General features: G+C 34.3%; 3 protein-coding genes and 1 non-coding gene across 5 annotated transcripts; 2 read left to right on the top strand and 2 right to left on the bottom strand.

The window, feature by feature from the left end:
• Window positions 1-1,305: 1,305 nt before the first annotated feature.
• Window positions 1,306-1,377, bottom strand: TRNAW-CCA (transfer RNA tryptophan (anticodon CCA)). The gene has a single exon. It is a non-coding gene; the product is annotated as a tRNA-Trp (tRNA).
• A 168-nt stretch (window positions 1,378-1,545) lies between these two features.
• Window positions 1,546-2,215, top strand: LOC136219527 (photosystem I reaction center subunit V, chloroplastic). Its single transcript, XM_066006957.1, has one exon. The coding sequence runs from the start codon at window positions 1,647-1,649 to the stop codon at window positions 2,100-2,102; it is 456 nt and encodes a 151-aa protein (XP_065863029.1). The 5' UTR covers window positions 1,546-1,646; the 3' UTR covers window positions 2,103-2,215.
• Window positions 2,216-5,343: 3,128 nt separating this feature from the next.
• Window positions 5,344-8,782, top strand: LOC136219526 (high mobility group B protein 10). The gene is made up of 6 exons (XM_066006956.1): window positions 5,344-5,690; window positions 6,764-6,842; window positions 7,086-7,248; window positions 7,355-7,426; window positions 8,062-8,414; window positions 8,483-8,782. The coding sequence occupies exons 1-6, from the start codon at window positions 5,476-5,478 to the stop codon at window positions 8,558-8,560; spliced, it is 960 nt and encodes a 319-aa protein (XP_065863028.1). The 5' UTR covers window positions 5,344-5,475; the 3' UTR covers window positions 8,561-8,782.
• A 2,637-nt stretch (window positions 8,783-11,419) lies between these two features.
• Window positions 11,420-17,318, bottom strand: LOC136219524 (WPP domain-interacting protein 1). Of its 2 annotated transcripts, none has more exons than XM_066006955.1 (3): window positions 17,180-17,318; window positions 15,833-17,013; window positions 11,420-12,350 (listed from the first exon to the last, which is right to left on the bottom strand). In XM_066006955.1, the coding sequence occupies exons 2-3, from the start codon at window positions 16,893-16,895 to the stop codon at window positions 11,641-11,643; spliced, it is 1,773 nt and encodes a 590-aa protein (XP_065863027.1). In that variant the 5' UTR covers window positions 16,896-17,013; window positions 17,180-17,318; the 3' UTR covers window positions 11,420-11,640. The 2 variants fall into 2 exon arrangements, with proteins under 2 accessions (XP_065863027.1, XP_065863026.1); XM_066006954.1 differs by having other exon boundaries at window positions 15,833-17,102; window positions 17,180-17,306.
• Window positions 17,319-20,391: the final 3,073 nt, after the last annotated feature.

Below are 20,391 nucleotides of genomic sequence, written 5' to 3'. Positions count from 1 at the left end.
GTAATTTCAAATACTTTATTTTGTAAAAAAATCATACTACAAATTTCTATTGGTAAAATTTTAAACCACAGGTCTGTATTTGCAAATATGGCAAACCACAATTTTGTGTGTGTGTATACTTTGCCATTTAAACAAACCAAAAAATTATTGAAACAAGTAGTTAAATTGTGAAACAATATCACTACAAATTTATTGGATAGGGAGAAAAGGTTTCTATTCTCTCTAGATTTTACAATTAAGTATCCATTGGTCTTCGTGGTGGACTTTTCCATGTGCTCTAGGTGTTTTATTTCACGGGTTTTTTCATCGGTTTTTCTCTTATCAATCTTTTCTTTCATTTCATCTTCGCCTTCTCGGGTTTATTTTCTCACTATTTTGTATGGAAAACTTCACGGTGAGGAAAGATCCCGGCAACTTCAGACAGAGGGAAAATCTAATGTTTTCAAGCACTTGAAGAACAACTACATCTCTACCAGAATCATGGAAGGTGTTGTAGATTGTGGGAAAGGGAGAGGAGAAGATATTTACTCCACCTGTTTCAAGAGTAGACATGTTTTTATTTTTTTCGGCTTCAATATCTCCGTTATACCATTGGATGTCTGCATTTAACCTTTGACTTTTGGGGTTTAAGTGTCTTTTGGGATGACTATGGTTGTTTTGAACGCGCTCCTTGGTTATCTTCCTTGAATTTATCAATGGATTACTACCGTATTCTAGAATTTAGAGACTCTTTTATCGGTTCAAAGATCCGGCTTGTCGTTACTACCAAGTATTGTTTTTAGAGGATCGATGAATTGAGTCGATCTTTGTATTGTTCGGGTGTTCGTTGTCCTTCTGATCGTCTCTTATGGGGTTATTCACTTATTTCTTATTAATATTATACCTTATCTTAGTTAATTAAGTGGAATATTTTTACTATAAAAAAAACCACACATTTGAAAAAAAAATATGCCGTAAATTGTATTGATAATGATTAGCATATAGTTAATTATAAATTATATTGATTTTATTATCTGAAAGAGTAATATAAAATTGGATACTACGTTCTTTTATTATATAGTTTCTTTTATTATATAGTTTCTTATAATAAGGAGCGTATAATTGTAGTATGGTGAAAAGAGTTTTTTAGAGGGCAAATTTGTTATTTTACATTTTAAAAAGTAAATAAAAAAATCAGTGGTTGAGGTTATATACTTTCGTATACTAATGAAGCGTATAATAGTACTGAAAGAGGTTTTCTGAGGGCAAAAATGTAATTGTAACATCTTATAAAAAATAATCAAAAAAATCAGTGGTTGAAGGAATTGAACCCGACGTGAATCGAACACGCAACCTTCTGATCTGGAGTCAGACGCGCTACCATTGCGCCACGGATCCACTGATGATGGTTATCTCTCCTAAACCTAATTAAACCAATCAAAAATAGGGCATGTAATCAATATGGACCAAAGCAAGAATCTGTAATCCAGAAAGAACGAATAAAAAAGAGCCACCTCACCTTCTAAAAATCTATATTCCACGATTCCCATCCTCACTTTCTGAAATCCACAATCTCTCTTTTATGAACCACTAAACCAAAACCCCATCTTCCATCTCCATAATTTCCCCCAAATTCAAAATTCTCTCAAGCTAATTTAACCCCAACAATGGCAACCTCCAGTTTGTTCTTGACACCAGCAATCCAAAACCACAAAACCCATGTCTCCTTCCAAGGCCTAAGACCCCTCCCAACCCCCAGAACCTCCTTCTCAAAGCTCAGCATCAGCACCAGCAATCCAAGGAGGAGCTTTGCGGTGAAAGCAGAGCTGAGTGCACCATTGGTAATCAGCCTAAGCACGGGGCTTTCTCTGTTTCTAGGGAGGTTTGTGTTCTTTAACTTTCAGAGAGAGAACGTGGCTAAACAAGGGTTGCCGGAGCAGAATGGGGTAACTCATTTTGAGGCGGGAGATGTTCGTGCTAAAGAGTATGTTAGTCTGTTGAAATCGAATGATCCAGTTGGTTTTAATATTGTTGATGTTCTTGCTTGGGGTTCTATTGGCCATATTGTTGCTTATTATATCTTGGCTACTTCTAGCAATGGCTATGATCCTAGTTTCTTTTGATTTTCATTGTTTTGTTTGTAATTTGTATAGCAACTGCTACTTATAGCTCTTCTTCTTCCTCGAGCGTGACTGTGTGTAACATTGAAACTTGAAATCAATTGTTGTTTCCGATATCTGTGATGTTGTTCTTGCTTCAACTTCTAATTATTTTACGCTTCCAGTATTTTCATTGTAGCGAACTGAATTGAATTACAATGCAGCTATTTATAGTTTAAGATGGCTCTTCACTAAACAAAACAACTCGTCACCAAACAATATGACTCTTCATTAAAACACACGACTCTATGACGCTTAATTAAACAACACGAGTCTTATTTAAATAGATGACTCTCCATTGTAATTCTGTCCAAGTTAATTTAATATGGAGTTAACAATGTCTCCCTTAAATTAAACTTGCCCTTTATCCCAAACTCTCTACATTTTTTCTCAAATATTTATCTACTAAGTGACTTTGTGAAAATATCTGTCATTTGATCCTATGTTTTGCAAAACTCAACATACACATCGCCTTTATTCACAAGTTCTATCGGGAAAATGTATTGAATGCGGATATGTTTTGTCCTTCCATAAAGAATTGGATTATTTATGACTGAAATAGTAGAAATGTGCTCGTAAAATAGCTGACTTGTTCTGCTTCTGCTTAAGACTTTCCAAAATTTCACATAACTAAATCAATTACTAACATTCTGCATAAGATGCAACAATATATTTAGCTTTTATAGTAGAAAGCGCCACAATTGGTTACTTCTTCAAGCTCCATGAAATTGCACCACTACCAAGATGAAATACATGCCGAGAAGTGTTTTTGCTATCATCAATGCTACTAGTTAAGTCACTACCAATATAACCAATGAAATTAACAGGTGCACTAGCTTCATAAAAGATTCCATAATCAATATTCCCTTTAACATATCTCAAAATTCTTTTGGAAGCCTTCTAGTGATTGGAATAAGGTTTCTCTGTGAATCTACTCATCATGCTACCAACATACACGATGTCAAGCCTTATGGAAGTTAGATACATCAAGTTTTCAACAAGACTCTTGCACATGGTAGAATTTACAAGCCTTCCTTTACATTACTTAGATAGCTTGAATCATGTGATGGATGGAGTAGAGAGTGAATTATCATTTTTCATTTTGAAATTCTTTACAACTTCTTTTGCATACTCTTTTGTGAAATGAAGATTCATTTCATTCATGGATGAACTTCAATGCCAAAAAAATAATGAAGTTCTCCTAAATCTGTTTACCTCAAATTATGACATCATCGAGTTTCATGACATGGATAATATCCATATGTTTTTTTTTATCACTCTTATACTCCTCATCTTTCTTAACAAGACTGTTCAGTTTTTGGCATTGAACAAGACAGACCGATTCTAAAAGAAAACATTGAATAAATATTTAAGGAACACCAACTCAGCTTTGCTCAACCAGTGGCACGTGTATGGTAGTTAAAGATCGAACAAGCATTATGTAGGCCATTTTCCTTCTATAAAAGTGAGTATCCTTTGGTATGAGTCACTATCATATAAACCCTGTTGAAACATAATTTCCATACCGAGAAATATTAAAAGAAATTAATAATCTCATAATTAGTAAAACATTAAATTTAAATGTTGATTTAATTGGACTAATGTGTTTGTTTGATTAAATGAGAATAATAAAGGTATATATACAAAGGCCCAAGGATCAATTTCAGTCTAATAGTTGGAAAGATCCAGAAGCAAAAGTCATGCCTGAAAGAAGACTTGTTCCGAAAGAATGAGATCAAGGCATAGAAGACAAGATCAATGTTGACTTTGAAACTCTGACATTGTGCCTCTATATAAGGAAAGAAGTATAAGGAACAGACAGCTTATCTCCTGGTCAACTTGGAATCTTTACCTAATTTGGTTAGACAATGAAACTGCCTCTGTTATCGTTTCAAAAGAGTGATGTCTACTAGACGCAACAGAAAAGAAAAGAACAACCATTGATTGTGTACACTGGCTACTAAGGATGAAAGCAACAGAAGAGAGTCATTTCCCTCTAATGGTTATTTTGAATTTCGAAATGACTACCCTCAAAGTGTCACTATAAAACCCCCATGACTTGCTCATTTTGGACTTGATCATCAATGTTAAAATCTATAGAGAATCATCCTTGAAGTCCCAAAAGCAAAGCAAAAGCTTATACACATTTACTGTATTCATTCGTGTAATAGCTCATAGTTCTTTCATTGTGTTCTGAGCAAGAACTAACTTATCAATAACTTAGAAAAGTTCAGAAGCTCTTCTGTTCATTTCGGTTATAAGTGAATAGCAAGAGAGGTAGATAGATAGTTGAGTGTTGAGGGTAAAGAAATGTACTTTACAGAGCCTCTGTATTTATTGTAAGGGTTTGTGTTCTACCTATTGTAAGGGTTTGTGTTCTACCTATTTCTCTAACCATTTTCCTTCTGCCATATTTATATTGATTGCTTCTGTACTTAAATATTTAACTTGTGCTCCTTACTATTGTACTCAGTAGCTTGTTTAACAAAGTCACATAGAGACTACTCCAATTAAGTGGCCTAGTGTTTTAAACGTTCAGAATCAGAATTAAACTTTGTTCATGTTTAATGTAGTAAACAAAGTTTGCTTTTGATTTTGAGCAGTCTTATGTTATCAAACTTAAATTTTCGAGTTTTTTTGTTGCTTTTATTTATAATAAATTGCAAATTGTATGGATCAAAAATTTAATGTTAGTTTGAAAATATTAAATTTAAAAAAAAAAGAAGAAGAATGATAATAAAAATTAAAAGAATAAATAATAATTTTTTTTATATAAAATTATATAATAGATTCTACTGAATTTTATTAAAACTATTTTGATTAAATTTTAAATTTTTTAATTTTTGATTTATATACCTAGAAATAATTTTGAATTTTTATATATAAAAATAAAGTAGAGGACTATTTTTTTATTAAAATAAAACTTAATAATATAATCAACCTATTAATGTAAAAATATAACCATTTTGTAATTGTTTATTCATTTATTTGAATCGTATTTGTGGTTGTTTTATTTATTTGTCGTGTTATAATAATAGAATTGGTGTAAAATGTAAAAGATAAATATGTACTGGAAAGCACCAGAGCTTGTAATCATGATTTGGGCCTAATCTAACCCTAAACCTAACCCTAACCCTAACCCCAATGATACCTTTAATTAGAAAACTTAAATCCTTATTCTCCTTTCTTGATTGATAATCTTAAATTAATTTGGCCAACATTGAAATAGTTATCTAATCTTATGCTAAAAAAGAAAAGGTAAACTCAGGTATTAACATTAAGCTAAATCATTCTTCTCATATAGTTTTACCTCTCCTTTGTCTTGACCCAAAAAAAAATGTCGACCCATACCACCACGACTGCTGCACTTGCTGTTATTTCACCTCAGCCTCAGCAGCAGCAGCTGCAACAATTACACAGTGAGACAACAAACGGTCAATCTTTCAGGTCCTACCCTACTCCTACGGCTCTCTATCAGGATGTTCTTCAAAGTTCCCAACTCTTCTGGGAAAAGCTCGGAGCTTTTCACAGATCCTTTGCTACCAAATTCACGTAACTTCCTCTCTATCAATTCACTTCAACTAATTAAGGGTTTTTTTTTTTTCTTTCAGTTTTAGAAAGATGCGGTTTTTTCATCTTCCCTTTATTTTCTGAAGTAATTTATTCATCTGGGTGGTCTCACGATTGTTTACTGGGTTTGCTTCAATTTGAACGCCTAAATTTTTATATTTCCTCTTTCTTTCTCAAGTTGTTGGTTCTACTACTGTAATTTTGCTTTTGTTTGGGAACTTAAGTCTTTTGCTTTCTGTTCTGATTCTCTCATTTGAGCTGAAAATGATAACATGTGCCTTAGTATGTTGCTCTCTCCTTGTGTTGCTTAAATTTTATAGGTCTCGAATCTTTGTTATGATATCTGTGTTCTGCAAATTCGTTCTTTTGAGGTATACGTATCATTATGATGGTAACTGCTTTATAAATCTTTTAACTTTATGGGTTTTTGGTATCAGTGTTTAGGCCTAAACTAGTCTTAGTCTAGGAGCAAAAGCACTAACCTGGATGTCTTAAAATGTTGATTAAAATCAATAAAACAGAACACAAGATCATGCTGTAGGGTGCATATGTAGAATGCGAGTATTGGTATGATGATTCTTAGATTCCTCTTCTTAAAATTGCACCTTCATTAGAGAAAAAAATTGGATGGTACCTTCTTAACTGGCAATTTACTTGAAGAGTGGCAGCAAACTTAGCTACTATGGTGCACGGAAACGGGAAACGAACCGGAAACGGAAACGGATACCGTGAAACTTTATTTCTAAGAAAAATTAGCTAGGAAACGGTAGTGGGAACAGAAAAGAAACGGAAACGGACACGAAACGTGGAAACGCTAATGAAGAAGAGTTTCCGTGCAACATAGCACATCTTGTAGCATTTTTTGCTTTACTGACACTCGTCTCAACATACTTGAACTAAGAATAAGATACATATTGTACAAGCTGTTGCATTTTTATTGTATCTCCTTCAGGATTTTGTTTTGTTCATTTTCATTTCTATTTGATGGTTTCATGTATGATTGATAATATATGAGGATGTGTATTATGATCTATCTGATATATGTGGTTTCCTAGGGTTCCAACTGTGGGAGGAAAGTCTCTTGATCTTTACCAGCTGTTTGTGGAAGTAACATCTCGTGGCGGCCTTGAGAAGGTATTAGTTATTTTATACGATTCTTTCCTAGAAAAGGGACCTGTTGCATATAAAATATACTACTTCATAATGGCAGCAACGATACTTAGTTCATAATTGAACAAGTTATACTAAGATAGTCGTAATTCTGTTTCTTTGTGAAATAGCCTCCATCTGCTGATTTGGTTTATTAATTTCACTGTTGTGTCTAATTTGATTAAGCTCTTAGAGCTATATTTGTCAATGGTATTGACATGGGTGCAGGTAATTAGAGATCGAAGATGGAAGGAAGTTATTGCAGCATTCAATTTCCCATCAACGATTACAAGTGCATCTTTTGTATTAAGAAAGTATTACCTGTCCTTGCTTTATCACTTTGAGCAGGTCTACCTCTTCCAGAAAGAAGTCCCCTCATTCTCAACACCAGGTCCTTATATTAGGCTTTTCGGCTTTTAATAGCACTACTCTCTGGGTGTTTTTGTGTCTTGGTCTGCAGTTTTAACATCCATGCTACTTTTCTTTACTCTGCATAGATACTTTGGACGAGAATCTTGTTATTGGCTCTACAACTCCAGATGAAGGTGTCTCCATGAATCCCATCCCAGGTGTGAAAATAGAAGTTGTCACATTCAATTTGAATTCTATTTGCTTGTTTGTTCTTGTGGCGTTTGTTTCTCTTTGTTATGAAACCTAAAATCCCAATAGTAGCTTTTACGTGTTGTCTCTGAATTCATCTAAAATACTGTGAGATGGTTCTGAAGTTTTTCAAGAAAAACTAAAAATTGTCCTTATTGTATTTGGTAACATTGGCCTTTCAAAAGAAATTAGAAAAAGTATATAGTTTGATTTGTTTTGATAAATGTGTATTGACTCTGAAGTTAACCGAGCAACTCCCATCTCCATGCATGCTTCATGACTAAGGCGTAGATAACGTGTCATTTTGCCAATCTTCTCTTTCCAATGAAATGGAGAGCTGGATTTTGTTTTCAATTTTTGAGCTTCTATGCATATTCTTAATTGCATACTCTGTTGTTGTTCAACTTGTTGCATTGTCTATGAAGTTGCAACATAAAGAAGAAGTAAGTTTTTGCTGGTCTCGTAATTTATCTGTTCGAATTGCTCAACAAATAAATTCATAACTAATGTTGTGAGCTACACGATATTCGATGTGCTATTAGATTTTCAAGTCACGATGATGAAAATAACATGGTTGTTTTAATGATATGTTTGCTCCCAGCAGGAATTCAGCAGTTGCAGCTTGGCTCTTCGGTGGCAGGGACAATTGATGGAAAATTTGATAGCGGATATCTGGTTACAGTGGACCTGGGATCTGATCAACTTAAAGGTGTACTATATCACATTCCCAATGCATTTGACATTATGTCTCAGAACGCTCATCCTTCTCGTCGACAACGAAAAAGATCGCGGTTATTATTAAATGATCCATCTCGGCCCAAGTCAAATAGGAGTGGATACAATTTCTTCTTTGCTGAGCACTATGCAAGGCTGAAGCCTCTACACAACGGGGAAGAAAAAGCGATCGGCAAGAAAATTGGCGTGCTGTGGAATAACCTGACAGAGGCGGAAAAGCAGGTATTAGATATGTGGATTTAACAGTATTTGGTTAATTGGAAAACTGAAAAAGTTTGGTGTGTTTACAGATTTATGAGGAGAAAGGTATGCAGGAGAAGGAGAGATATAGAAGTGAAATGTTGGAGTATAGATCTTGTGGGCAGTAGATTAGATTTGTAATGTTGGTAGTTTAGGAGAATCAAAGCTTGAGAAAGGAAGGGGCTTTTTATGCCAATTTTGCTCTTTTCTGTTGTAGCTTAGAGAGATAGGGTAGGGAGTAGGGAAGTAGTGAAGAGACATGTAAGCTGATGAGATTAATGGTTAGTTTGTTGTGTGTAACTTGTAACTTTTAACAGTGTCTTTGAATATTTACCTTTCTGATTACAACTTTTTTAATTACAAATAACTATTCATTAAATCATTTTATTAATTAAGGGTATAACAAAAAATATTAATAATATTTGTATTTATATTTAAGGTACACACAAGTGTAATTAATTTGCCAGTATCTAACATTCTTACTCTTTTTTAGGGAGACCAGAAGATAGATTAAACAGAAGGAGCTAAGTCCTTTTCAGTTACATTAGTAAGTCAAATAGCTAAAACATCCGTACAAAAGTCGTTAGCATTAGAAAGAGTATGCCTAGCAGCTAAGTGAGCAGCTTCACGAGTATGCCTAGCAACTAAGTTTTGGTTAGACAAAGAAGGAGCCTAGCAACTAAGTGAGCAGCTTCATGAAGCTAACTGAGGAATAAATGAGACTGAATAGCCCTGGTTATCAAGGAGAATAGTCTTGGATTAAAATCCCGAGCTCGGAGAGATCTGTTTTAGTAGAATTAACGATATCAGGTTTATATTTAGCGTCTGTCTCAAATTCAGCAAGCTCGACATGTCTATCGACCATCTGGAGGAGGTTAGAATGAAATGTGAGGGCTTCAATAAGCCTGGGATCACGAAGACCATTAATCACGCTACTACTGCAGGTCTGGAAAACGCCAGCATCATCACGAACTACAATGCCAATTCCGCACTGTCTAAAACACGGCGATGGCGTTACATTCAAGTAACCAGCTTTTGGTTTGGTCCATTGCGCAGTAGGTCACATAAGAGGACAATGAGCTTAACTTCTAACCTCGTCATTCTACAACAGGTTATTCCTTTGTTTCCACACAGTGAACAACCCAAACTGTATTGTTAACGTCTTCTTTTCTTATCGAGACATGGACCAGTCCGCTATATCTGTGTAGTTGCCATTTGGAGGGTTTAAGCCGCTGCTCGCGAGCAGTTCAAAGCAAAGGTGCAAGCTGCAAATAGATGCCAGCTATGTTCATCAGCAATCACAGAAAACACAAGAACTGGGGACAGTAACATGCCTCGTTATGAGGTGAGTACGCATGAGGAGACACCGAGAACAGAGTTTCCACAAGAACGATTTCAGCTTCGGAGGGATATTAAGCTTCCATAGAGTAGACCAGACCACAATGGGTTCCCTAATATGCAGAGCATTGTCGATCGCTTTGTAACGCGATTTAGAAGGAAAAATATCGTCTTTAGTATAACTCCAGATCAACTCGTCTTCCACCCCACGATAAGGGGCGATCAAATTGCAAATCTTAGTTACTTCCTCAGGGCACAGGCAGCCAGAAACTATATCTCGATCCCAAACTTTCAACCCTGAGATAAATAGATCCGCCAGTCAATTCTTTTAGGCTCGAAAAACACATCAACTTGACAGTGAAATCATTTAGATTTGGTACCCATGGGCCAGTCCACATCCTAAGAGCATCAGTAATGGTGGATACAACTTCTTTGTGCCACATAGACAAAAATACAGCGCTAGTTAACAACCCACTATAAAGGTTACTTACATCATCTACTTCTTTGAAAAAAAGTTAACTTTAATGATTTATTATATTTTAAAAAACTGACTTTCTTAAGACCTTGTAGCAATACAGCAATTTATTGTGTGGGATATAGGTGCACAAATTCCAATTTACTTACCTGATCTCGCGCGTGTAGTTATTTGGCCAATTGGAAGCCATGCGTGTATCTAGTCTCCATAAATTCCCATTTTATTGTTTTTTCTCCCAAATTTGTGAACAACCTTCCTAATGGTTGTATACTTCTAATATTCTGAAAACACATCCAAAATATAACCACTAGAGATGCTCTAATAATGTTCCCATCACCAATTCTCCACAAGTATATCTAATTTAAAAATACCAATTGAGATACACGTCACTCCTCCAACCAAAACTAAATTTAGTACCTAATTTAGAGAAAATGGTAACAAAGGAACATAGACCTCCAACTAGGATCCTACTTTTGTCAACCTCATGGAAGAATTCAAAGATTAGAAGTTAATTCAGTAATTGTTTCAAAAAAAAAAAAAGAAGTTAATTCAGTAATAGTTGCACCTCTTCTAGGTCTCCAAATATCAGCCATAAGTAGATTTTTATAAGAAAAAAAGTATTAAAGGTAATCTAATCAATATTTTTTATTACTTTTGGTTAAAAACTTTAAACCACAGTATATTACAGACCAGATGGGAGAGTATAGTATAATATACTAATATACAGATAAAATAATTATCTAAGCATAATTGTGAATGATGGTATCAGAATTGACTTTTGCAACAATGTAACGGTTAGAAGAGTCAGTGGCCTCACATGGAAGTTTATCTTTTTGAGATCAATTATTAATGAATTCATGAGAATCATACCCTTCATTTATTCATTATCTTCAAATTTAGTACATATACTTTAATGCTTCATCTACTTTCCATCTTCGTTTCAAATAATTAACAGTCTGTTTTCCTGCTTAAAAAAGGTAAATTAAATAAAACAGATAATATCCAGTAATTTTAGCTTGGAAGACTAGAATAGAAGATTAGGTGATTACTGATAGTAATAAATACTCCAAATATGATTGCACTAGAAAATGACTACAATTGAACTCAACAATTTCAATATTTTTGCTTAAATTCCATCATCAATAAGAGTAAAATGCATGCTAATCAAGAATAATTCAAACCAAAACCTGTCATCTTAAGATTGCTTTACTCAAACAAAGCCAATAACACATGAAATGTATGTAACAAAACAAAACCTGACAACTCTGTAATAAGTTACAACTCCCCCATCACCCGGAAAAAGAAAAAAGATTAAAAGATTCTATCTAATAACATTCGGAAATATAGAGAATACACAAACAGAAAAAAAAAAAAGGATCTACCATTACAAAATATTTAGGTGGGTACAACAAACCCTCTATGGGGAGATAACTCCATCATTACTAAAGACAACACCATCAAAAGCAAAACCAACTGTATAAAAAGACACCAACTAACCTTGCATACTTTCCGCTGCATCTTCAACACCTCTTCCGTCCCTAATATCTCTCCCCGGACCTTTTCTACCTTGTCTGCTTTTTTCTCTAGCATTTCCGCTTTCTTTTCTGCCTCTCCGAGTTTGTTCATCATTTGTGTCTGTTCACCTGCCAGAGCTTTCTGTTGCTCAAAGAGGGTTATTTGATCCCCTGCACCAACTCTCAACTTTTGCATTGTCCTTGACAGTATCAAATATTCGACCTCCACTTCCATCTTTTGCCTGAAAATTTGCTCAAGCTCACTTTCAATCTCTTTCGATCTATCCTGCAGAAGCTCTGTGGTGTTTCCTGATTCTTCCCTTACTGACTTGCCACTGATCAAGGTATTTTCAAGTTCCGTAATCCTAGACTCCTTCACCTTGACAACTGCCTCTGCCTCCTCCAGTCTGCTTTCCAAATATTTCACATTTTCTGTCAAGCTTAATACTTGAGATTCTGACCAACTTGATTGTCTGACCTTTTCAGCGTCCAATTGTTCAGATGAGCTTGATTCATGGATTCCCCGGTCAAAAAAAATGGAGTCAACTGGATTGCTGCTAATCCTCCCAATTTCTCGAAATTTCTGGACCTCTGCAAAAAATTCCCAAAAGTCAGATACATCCGCGCTATATACATATAAATAAAATCTAAAATATTCTTTATCTATAACACAGCATATAGCCGGACTTTGATTCCCTGTAAAACACACACGTGTTCCATCCAAGAAACAATATTTCTAGCATGATGAAAAGGATTAAAAAGAAAAAACTGAATACACAGACAATGGACACAAGTCGACAATAAGCAGCCACATTCATAAGAACCAACAAATTACTAGATGAGAGTAAACATAGAGCCAGTTGATATCCAAAACAATACTAAAAATAGCAAAATACAAGTCATCTATATGTTATCTGATATCTAGAAGAGGTTAATCATCAATTTAATATGCAACCCAAAAAGATGCTTCTAAGTAACTTGTAGCATGAAAAGATGACCACAGTAGACTTCATTAAATAATCAAGGCACATTGTTATGCACCAATATCCCCATGATATTAATTACTATTAGTTTCTTCCCATGTGTCCTAAGTTTATTAGGCTATCTTCTTATGCGTACCAAGTTCTGTATTTTGTAATTAAACTGCCCAACACTGTGACAGTTTTGGACAGCCTTTACGTGTTACTGTAACAGGCCCCTACATACTATTTATGTTGAAAGAAAGAAATAAAGAGGAAAACAAGGAAGTATTTCCAGCAATTTAGTTTCAAGAGTTCGAAGAATTCTCCCTCAATGAACTCTTACTATTAAATACTAACCATCATAGGTGTTGGAGGAAGAGGAACAGCAAATAGAACAATTAATTCAAATCATCCCATAACTAGATCACAGGGCCGTAACAGTCGTAAAGAATAGGAATGCTGTCTTTATGATAAATGTCCCACAATCCAAGCTATACAGTCTAAACATCCTTTAAAAACAAAATAGACCACTTTAAGCAAATTGTAACTTCAGATTAATTGATAAAGGAAAAACTCCGACAAAAGATTTATTAATCAGAGGTTATACATTATGCAGCTTTCTTTTTAACAAAAAAATAAAATAACAGATATCATGTTTCTAGAGTTAATATGCCAGATCTAAATTAAAAAAGATTTCACATTTCGCAAAACAACTCCAGCTGGAAGATTGTAAAGACATTAGAGATACAAAGGTGGCCTATCAAACCTCAGCTCTGAGGATGAAACTGTTAGATGTAATCTCATAAATCATCCAAATATCATTTATGGACATGCCAGCAAAGCGAAAACATCTACGAACTCAGCACACAATTCACCTAGTCAGAAATAAAGCTTCTTGAAGATGAAAAACATCATATGATCCATAAATAGATTCCCATACAAGGAGAGAGATCTGTAGAATACGTGTAGAAGCAAAATTCCAACAGGGACATTTACATTTGCGGTTTCAAACCTCAGACTGTCAGCCAAATTAACAGCTAGCTTCAGGTAATGACAGATTTAGTACTAAATGCTAGATGCTAAACGACATCATGCGTCACGCCAAAAGTAGTTTTTTTTTTGTTTGTTTTTCTAGCTTCAAAGTTCATAAACTTAAAGCTTATAGTAATTAATAACAAACAAACAAACAAACAAACAAATTGAGAAGAATAAGAAGACGACAAAAAGAACATGTAACCAGGGATACAAAGTAACCAGCTTTACAAAATCACAAATATGAGAAATACATAGATTAGCAAAAGCCTTCAAATCCACGGAATATTTTAAGAGATAATCCTTCAAAAGCCTTTGAGCACAAATCCCTAAGGAAGCAAATAAAGAAATAATATCTAAGGGCTGAACTTGTTAATCACCAACAAAAGCACGAACCAATCCTAGCAACACACAATAGCTTACGCTAATAACTACGTAGTTTGAAAAGGGAAGTCTACGTCGCATTCAACCAATATGAAATGTTATTAATTTATAAGGTCATAGTATGCCAGCAAAAATAAACTAACCATCCCAGAGAGACATCTAAAAAACTGGGGGAATCACCAAACAGCCATAGATCAGCCACCTATTTGAGCAGCCTTAAAATAAGCATCAAATAAAAAATACACCTGCCTAGCTCCAGAATTGAGATGTGTAATAGTTATCAAAGGCGCTAGGCTCCAGGCATGTCACCTGACTTCCTCAGAAGCCAAAAGGTGGGCTTTATTCAAGAGGCGCGTGCCTGAGTGCGTGTTGCCAGAGGCCCACCTAGGTGCAAATGCAGAAGCTATATAATGTTTTTTAGGATTCCAAGTTAAAAGGATGTTCTAATCTCAGCGGTTTGGCCCGTTTCCTTTCTATATGATCTACGGATGAAATTAAATTAGAATAAATAGAAATAATAAATTTATCAAAAAAATAATAATAATAATAATAAAAAAGATTTGGACAGCAAAAATATTGCAAAGAACGACAAAAAAAAGCCGCTCCATTTTGAAGAGTTTGAAGAGTTTAGAAATATCGCAAATAGAGACTCTAGTCTTAATGAAAAGCAGTTATTAGACCTTTTTAAGGAATAGTTAGTAGTTAATTTGGAAATTTTTTCATGCAATTTATGATTAAGATCATGGATAGTTGGATATGGTTTAATATTTGATTATTTGTTGCATTTATTAAAGATCCACGGACTTGAAGAGAGAATCGATATTAAAGGATTTTGTCCAACGCCTTTGATTCGGCTCTCTTCTCTATCTTCGCTTCGACTTTTAGAAATGTTAATTGTTGTTATTTATGATTTTATATATTATTTTTCTTTAATGTGCCTTGTGTAGTTCAGACCCGCGTCTGAGCCTTGTGCCTTGCATAGGCTCCATTACCCCTTTGCGTCTTAGTGCGCCTTGCACCTTTAATAACTATACAGCCTTGAATAAGTATCAAACAACAATAACAGCTGCCTAGCTCCAGAGCTGTGATACAAGTAATAACCATACAGCATGTCCACAGATTAATCTACGTTCTTCCCAGTTAAGCCCCGAGCGCAGTTAATATTTTACCGGTGCTGTTCCAATCTTGAACAACTCCAATATTGAATAGCATTTGCACATGCAACCAAAGTTCTGAATTTAGCATTAATGAAAATATCCATGACATAGTATCATATTGTGATGACAAACCAGCTACAAAAACTCCTTTAATGCAATCCCAAGAATTTAGATCTTACTCCCCTTAACACTGATACACTTGTCAAAGCTGCCTTCTAGAAAACACCCATGCAAGCAAATTAATTTCGTAATCCTCTATGGATGAAGATTTAATGCGTTTCCAAAATGTGTGAAAGGGGAAAAGCAAAAGGAAATATATTTATTCCTGGGTACAAATATGCATTGAAACTCCAACAAAAAGTGCAACTTGGATGAAAATAAAACAATAACGGGATTTGCACTTTCGGGTATTCTACAATTGGAAATCATCAAGAGAACAGCACATCAAAATGATTAGCAGAGCATTCAACAAAAATCATAGTAAGGCTAACAAAAATCATAGTAAGGCTATTAAAACTATAAATGTATGCACACTGACCACTTTCAAGGGCTTCCTGCACAGATTGGAGGCTCACAATAGACTCAACCAAAGGATCCCCATCTAGTGATGGCCTATGATTCTGGATTTTCTCTGCCTTTCCCTCCCAAGATGCATCCGCAGCTAATTCATCTTGTGAACCATCTCCAACTTCTCCATCCTCTTGGTCATAATCAGCATGGACATCCTTGCCAAAATGTTGCTCCCCTACATGGCTGTGATTGCTGTTTTCTCCATCATAATACATCGATCTGTGGTTTTGATTCCCGTTACTTGTAACAGAACGAGCACCCTGCGCAAAGACAAAATTGGAACTTCTAGAGTCAGACTCAATGCTGGAATGAGAGTTTTCCTTCTCGATTTTGATCCTTTCTCCTCTATGTTTCTTAGAGCTTTCCACCCGTCCCTTCCCTTGTTGAACTCGTTGAGTTGAGCTACTAGTACCCTTTCCACTCAAATTCTTGATCCTGTTGTAGCCCAACCCTGCAGGGAGATCATACCTCAACCTCGGAGCACTAGCTGCTGTTGAAGACTTGCTACTTCGATCCTCACTATTCTCGGAGTCAGTACCCTGAGAAAATGCAGACCCAACTGCAAATCTAGAATCTGTAGAAGTTCCAGAAATCAACAACCCATCGGCAACACCCATGTTATTCGGCTTCATATCAGGTGACTTAATATTTGTTGCTTTGTTAGGATTACCAGACATAGATAATACCCGCTTCAAAGCTTTACCATTATCTTCATTAGGACTAGCATCCTTAACAAAGTCTCTCTTGATTCTCCTCCACTTTCTCAGGCCAAACCCTTTAGGCACAGGAGGTGATCCAACGGAAGGAGATTGAGAACGTGAAGGCTGTGAATTCTCAGAATTCCTCCCTTCCTCAATTCCACCACCTTCTTTAACTCGTTCATCAGTTGTGTTAGTACCGATGTTGTGAATCTCATTTGAACACGACCCATTAGTGTTAACATTGTCTTTACTTTGATCACTATATGAAGCGGTGTCTAATTCATTATCTTCAACAGATTCAATAGCAGAAGTTCCAATTTCCAAATCCATAAATGGTTCAAGGGGGTCTTATTGGATCAAGATCAAGAACAACAAATTATCATTCCAGCAGTGTTATGTACAAATCAACCCACAATCCGGAAGACGAAAAACATAGAGATCGACCAACCTGTAATTGAATCATATTTTCTTGAATCAAACCCAATTCCAATATCTTCGACACAAATTGATTATGAGAAAGATCGTATTTCATCAACTCTGAAAAGTAAATTAGAATTGAGAATTGGGGCATTAAAATAAAATTGGAATCAAACCGCAAAAGATAGAGGACGCACCTTTTATACGTATCCAGAACGAAAAGAGAAGAAGCTTTGAATTGAAGATTGTAACGGTGGTTAGATATTAATTGTAAGCCAAAAAAGAAGTGTCGAAGGGAATGGAAACCCTATACTTTGCATAGGATTTGTGGATTTATAATAGGCGTAAAATCATTGTTTAATTAAAAATAAAATAATGGAAGAAGGTGGGAGGATGAGATGGGCCACATGCAGGTGGTAGCCCACAGATGAGGCATTTCTTGGCCATCGGATCTGATCTGGATTTCAACTCCACATCACATGACCGTCCCCATGTACATTTGTTCTCCTACCGATTTACATACGTTTGTTTCAACTTTTTGGATGAACGTTTCACTCTAAGCTGTAAGAAGTATAGTATTTAGTTATGTTTATACAAAAACAAGCATTTTTTTTTATGAGAACTACATTATTTTTTAATATTTTTTATATTTCTATAACATTATTACCGAATAATTTTACCCGATTCAATAAGTTTTTTTATTTAGTTATTTAGATTATTTTTATTAATTTGGATTGTGCTTTTTATTTGACAAATTCTAAATATAATTATATGGTTTCGCCCGATGTATAAAGAAGTGCTTATAGGATTTTTTTTGTTGCTAAAAGAGAACTATAGTCCTTACTGTTAACAAAATTAAGAATTTTTAGATTGATATTGTCAATTTTGACCATTGATAACCTTAATTTAGAAAATTACAAAATTAAAATATTTCCGTATTGTATATTTTACATACTAATGATAACAATCATCATATTGATGCACATACAAATGAATACAGTTATAGTAAAATGCAAGATTCACGGGATGAGGTTAAGGTCGTATGATTTTAAATCAACCATGATTAGGTGGGCTTCATTCACACGTATTGATGATCTGTGCATCATTTATTCTTTGGATTGTTGACATGTAGGGATCCATGTTGATTACATCTGAATTGTTGATCTGTCAACTGCTAATTGGCTTTTAGTTTGTCATTATCCTCATTGGCAGTTTACTTAGTTGTGGCCTTGATTTGTTGGATTCTATTATATACAGAGTTCACGTGCTTTAAAATTCTAAAGAACACGAGTGATGCCACATTAGCTATTAAGTATGTCAAATCTTCATTAAGCATGTGAGATGTTCAATTCAGACAAATATAGATGTGATAGGTTATATATATATATATATATATATATATATATATATATATATATAGTGAAATTTTCATTGAAAATCTTATTCTCAAAACTTCCTTTATAATCAACTTTTATGAGCCAAATATAGTGGGTATAATAATTGGTTTTCAGATTTTACCAAGTTAAACAAAATGGAGGAGAGTGCGAAATTGCTAGATTTCTTTTTTGTAACAAACAAGTGATAAATTGAGAATGAAAATTCATTAAATTTATGTATAAATTGAACTTTAACACATAAGTTATACAAAATGCAAATAAGAAAATTGATCTAATAAATTTATTAATATTGTTATTATTATATAACTAATATTTTCATATATTTCGCGAATCTATTACATACATACATATATTACATACATACATATATTAAAAGCAACAACTTAGTAATTTTCTTATTTTTGTTAATATTTTAATTTTTTTATGTTAAATTTTGTCAAATTCTAAATTCAACATTCTTAATCTTAACTGCTTCACTCTCCAATCTAAACTTCATTTACCACCAACAATCGCAGGATCGAGGTCTACCTTCTATATCTAGATATAAGTCATTTCCATAATCGAGTGAGTCTTTTTGGAACCAGGATGGATGATACGGGGACTTATGAACGAACTGACTGGATGATCTGGATATGGATCGAGATCGGGGTGAAGATTTCGCTCGCCCGAACCTCTTTATAAGTTCGTCCAGAAGAACTGAATCAATCTGCACGGCTACGACTTCTTTCCTCCGAAGAGAGATCGGCCTCGTAGACCCCTTCTTTCGAGCACAAAGGCAGGCAGGGCATAGTCAGGTTTCAGCAGCATATTTTTAAAAGAAGAACCTAAGTGTTATCCCTTCGGGAAGTACGGTCAGAAGGCCTGTTGAATCCTGCTCTCATTTCATTTTCCCGGTCTTTTTCGTTGAAAGTCAATTTCCCTTCATAGACGATCATTGAAATCGGACAACTTTCATTTTCCCGAGATTTTTGAATGAAAGTGAATTTTTCCGTACCTCTTGCACGTAACCATGTTTCCCTGCTTTTCTCTCTTTTGAAATCTTTTTTTTTTCAAATGTCTGTTCTCAACTGGTTCTTATCATCCTAATTAAAGTCTTGTTTGATAACTCATTTAATCACATAAATTAAAATATTTAATCATTTATTTATTTTAAGTGTATTTAATAAGAGTGATTTCTCCACCACTTAAATCAGTTAATTAAGCTAAAAAACACTTATTTTGATAAGTCAAAATATTTAACTTAATATCTTAAGTTTTTCTTTTTAAAAGACTTAATATCTTAAGTTAAATATTATTAAGTAATATTTTTATATTCAATAATTATTTTTAGTATTTATCAAACAGTTACACCATTTAATATTTCCAGGACTTATAATATTCAACATTTGTTCATTCAATGATGCATTACAAATTACATTTATTGTGTTAGTAAGAAAATAACAAAAAAGTTAATGCATGAAGATGAGAAGATTATGGTGTTGATTGATACACGTTATGTGTTGGAATATGTGGTTAAAATAAATTAGTTTGTTGATAATAATCCTCCATAAATAAGAGCTAGTTGTATGAAGTTTTGAATTGTTAAGTGAAATAAGAAATGGTGTGTCAGAGTGTAATACAAGCTTGTGTCAATTTTTTATTTTATACTCTCTAAACTAAATTAGTCCCTCAAAATTATATATTCAGTCATTGACAACTTGTAATTTTGGTCCATCTACTCCAACACATATCTAACAATCTCTTTGGCACAATGAAGTTCTAGCGATGAGTTTCAATAATTATAATTTAAAAACAAAACATGCATCTTACTTTCTTTTTGTTGTCCCAGTGTGTGCAAAGGAGAAGATTCTCTAATTACAATAAGTCATACCTGAGTGTTTATGTCATATTTTAACCCCTCCACTAGAGAGGTCACACTTGGTTCAGGTTCACTTTATTGATGAAAATTCAATAGTATGAACTTTTTTGTGTATCACCATTGATAATAGTGTTATTGCGATAATGTTTTTTTG

This window comes from Euphorbia lathyris, chromosome 2 (assembly GCF_963576675.1).
Source record: "Euphorbia lathyris chromosome 2, ddEupLath1.1, whole genome shotgun sequence".
Classification (NCBI taxonomy): Eukaryota; Viridiplantae; Streptophyta; class Magnoliopsida; order Malpighiales; family Euphorbiaceae; genus Euphorbia; species Euphorbia lathyris.
This window is presented reverse-complemented; position numbering and strand designations above follow the sequence as displayed.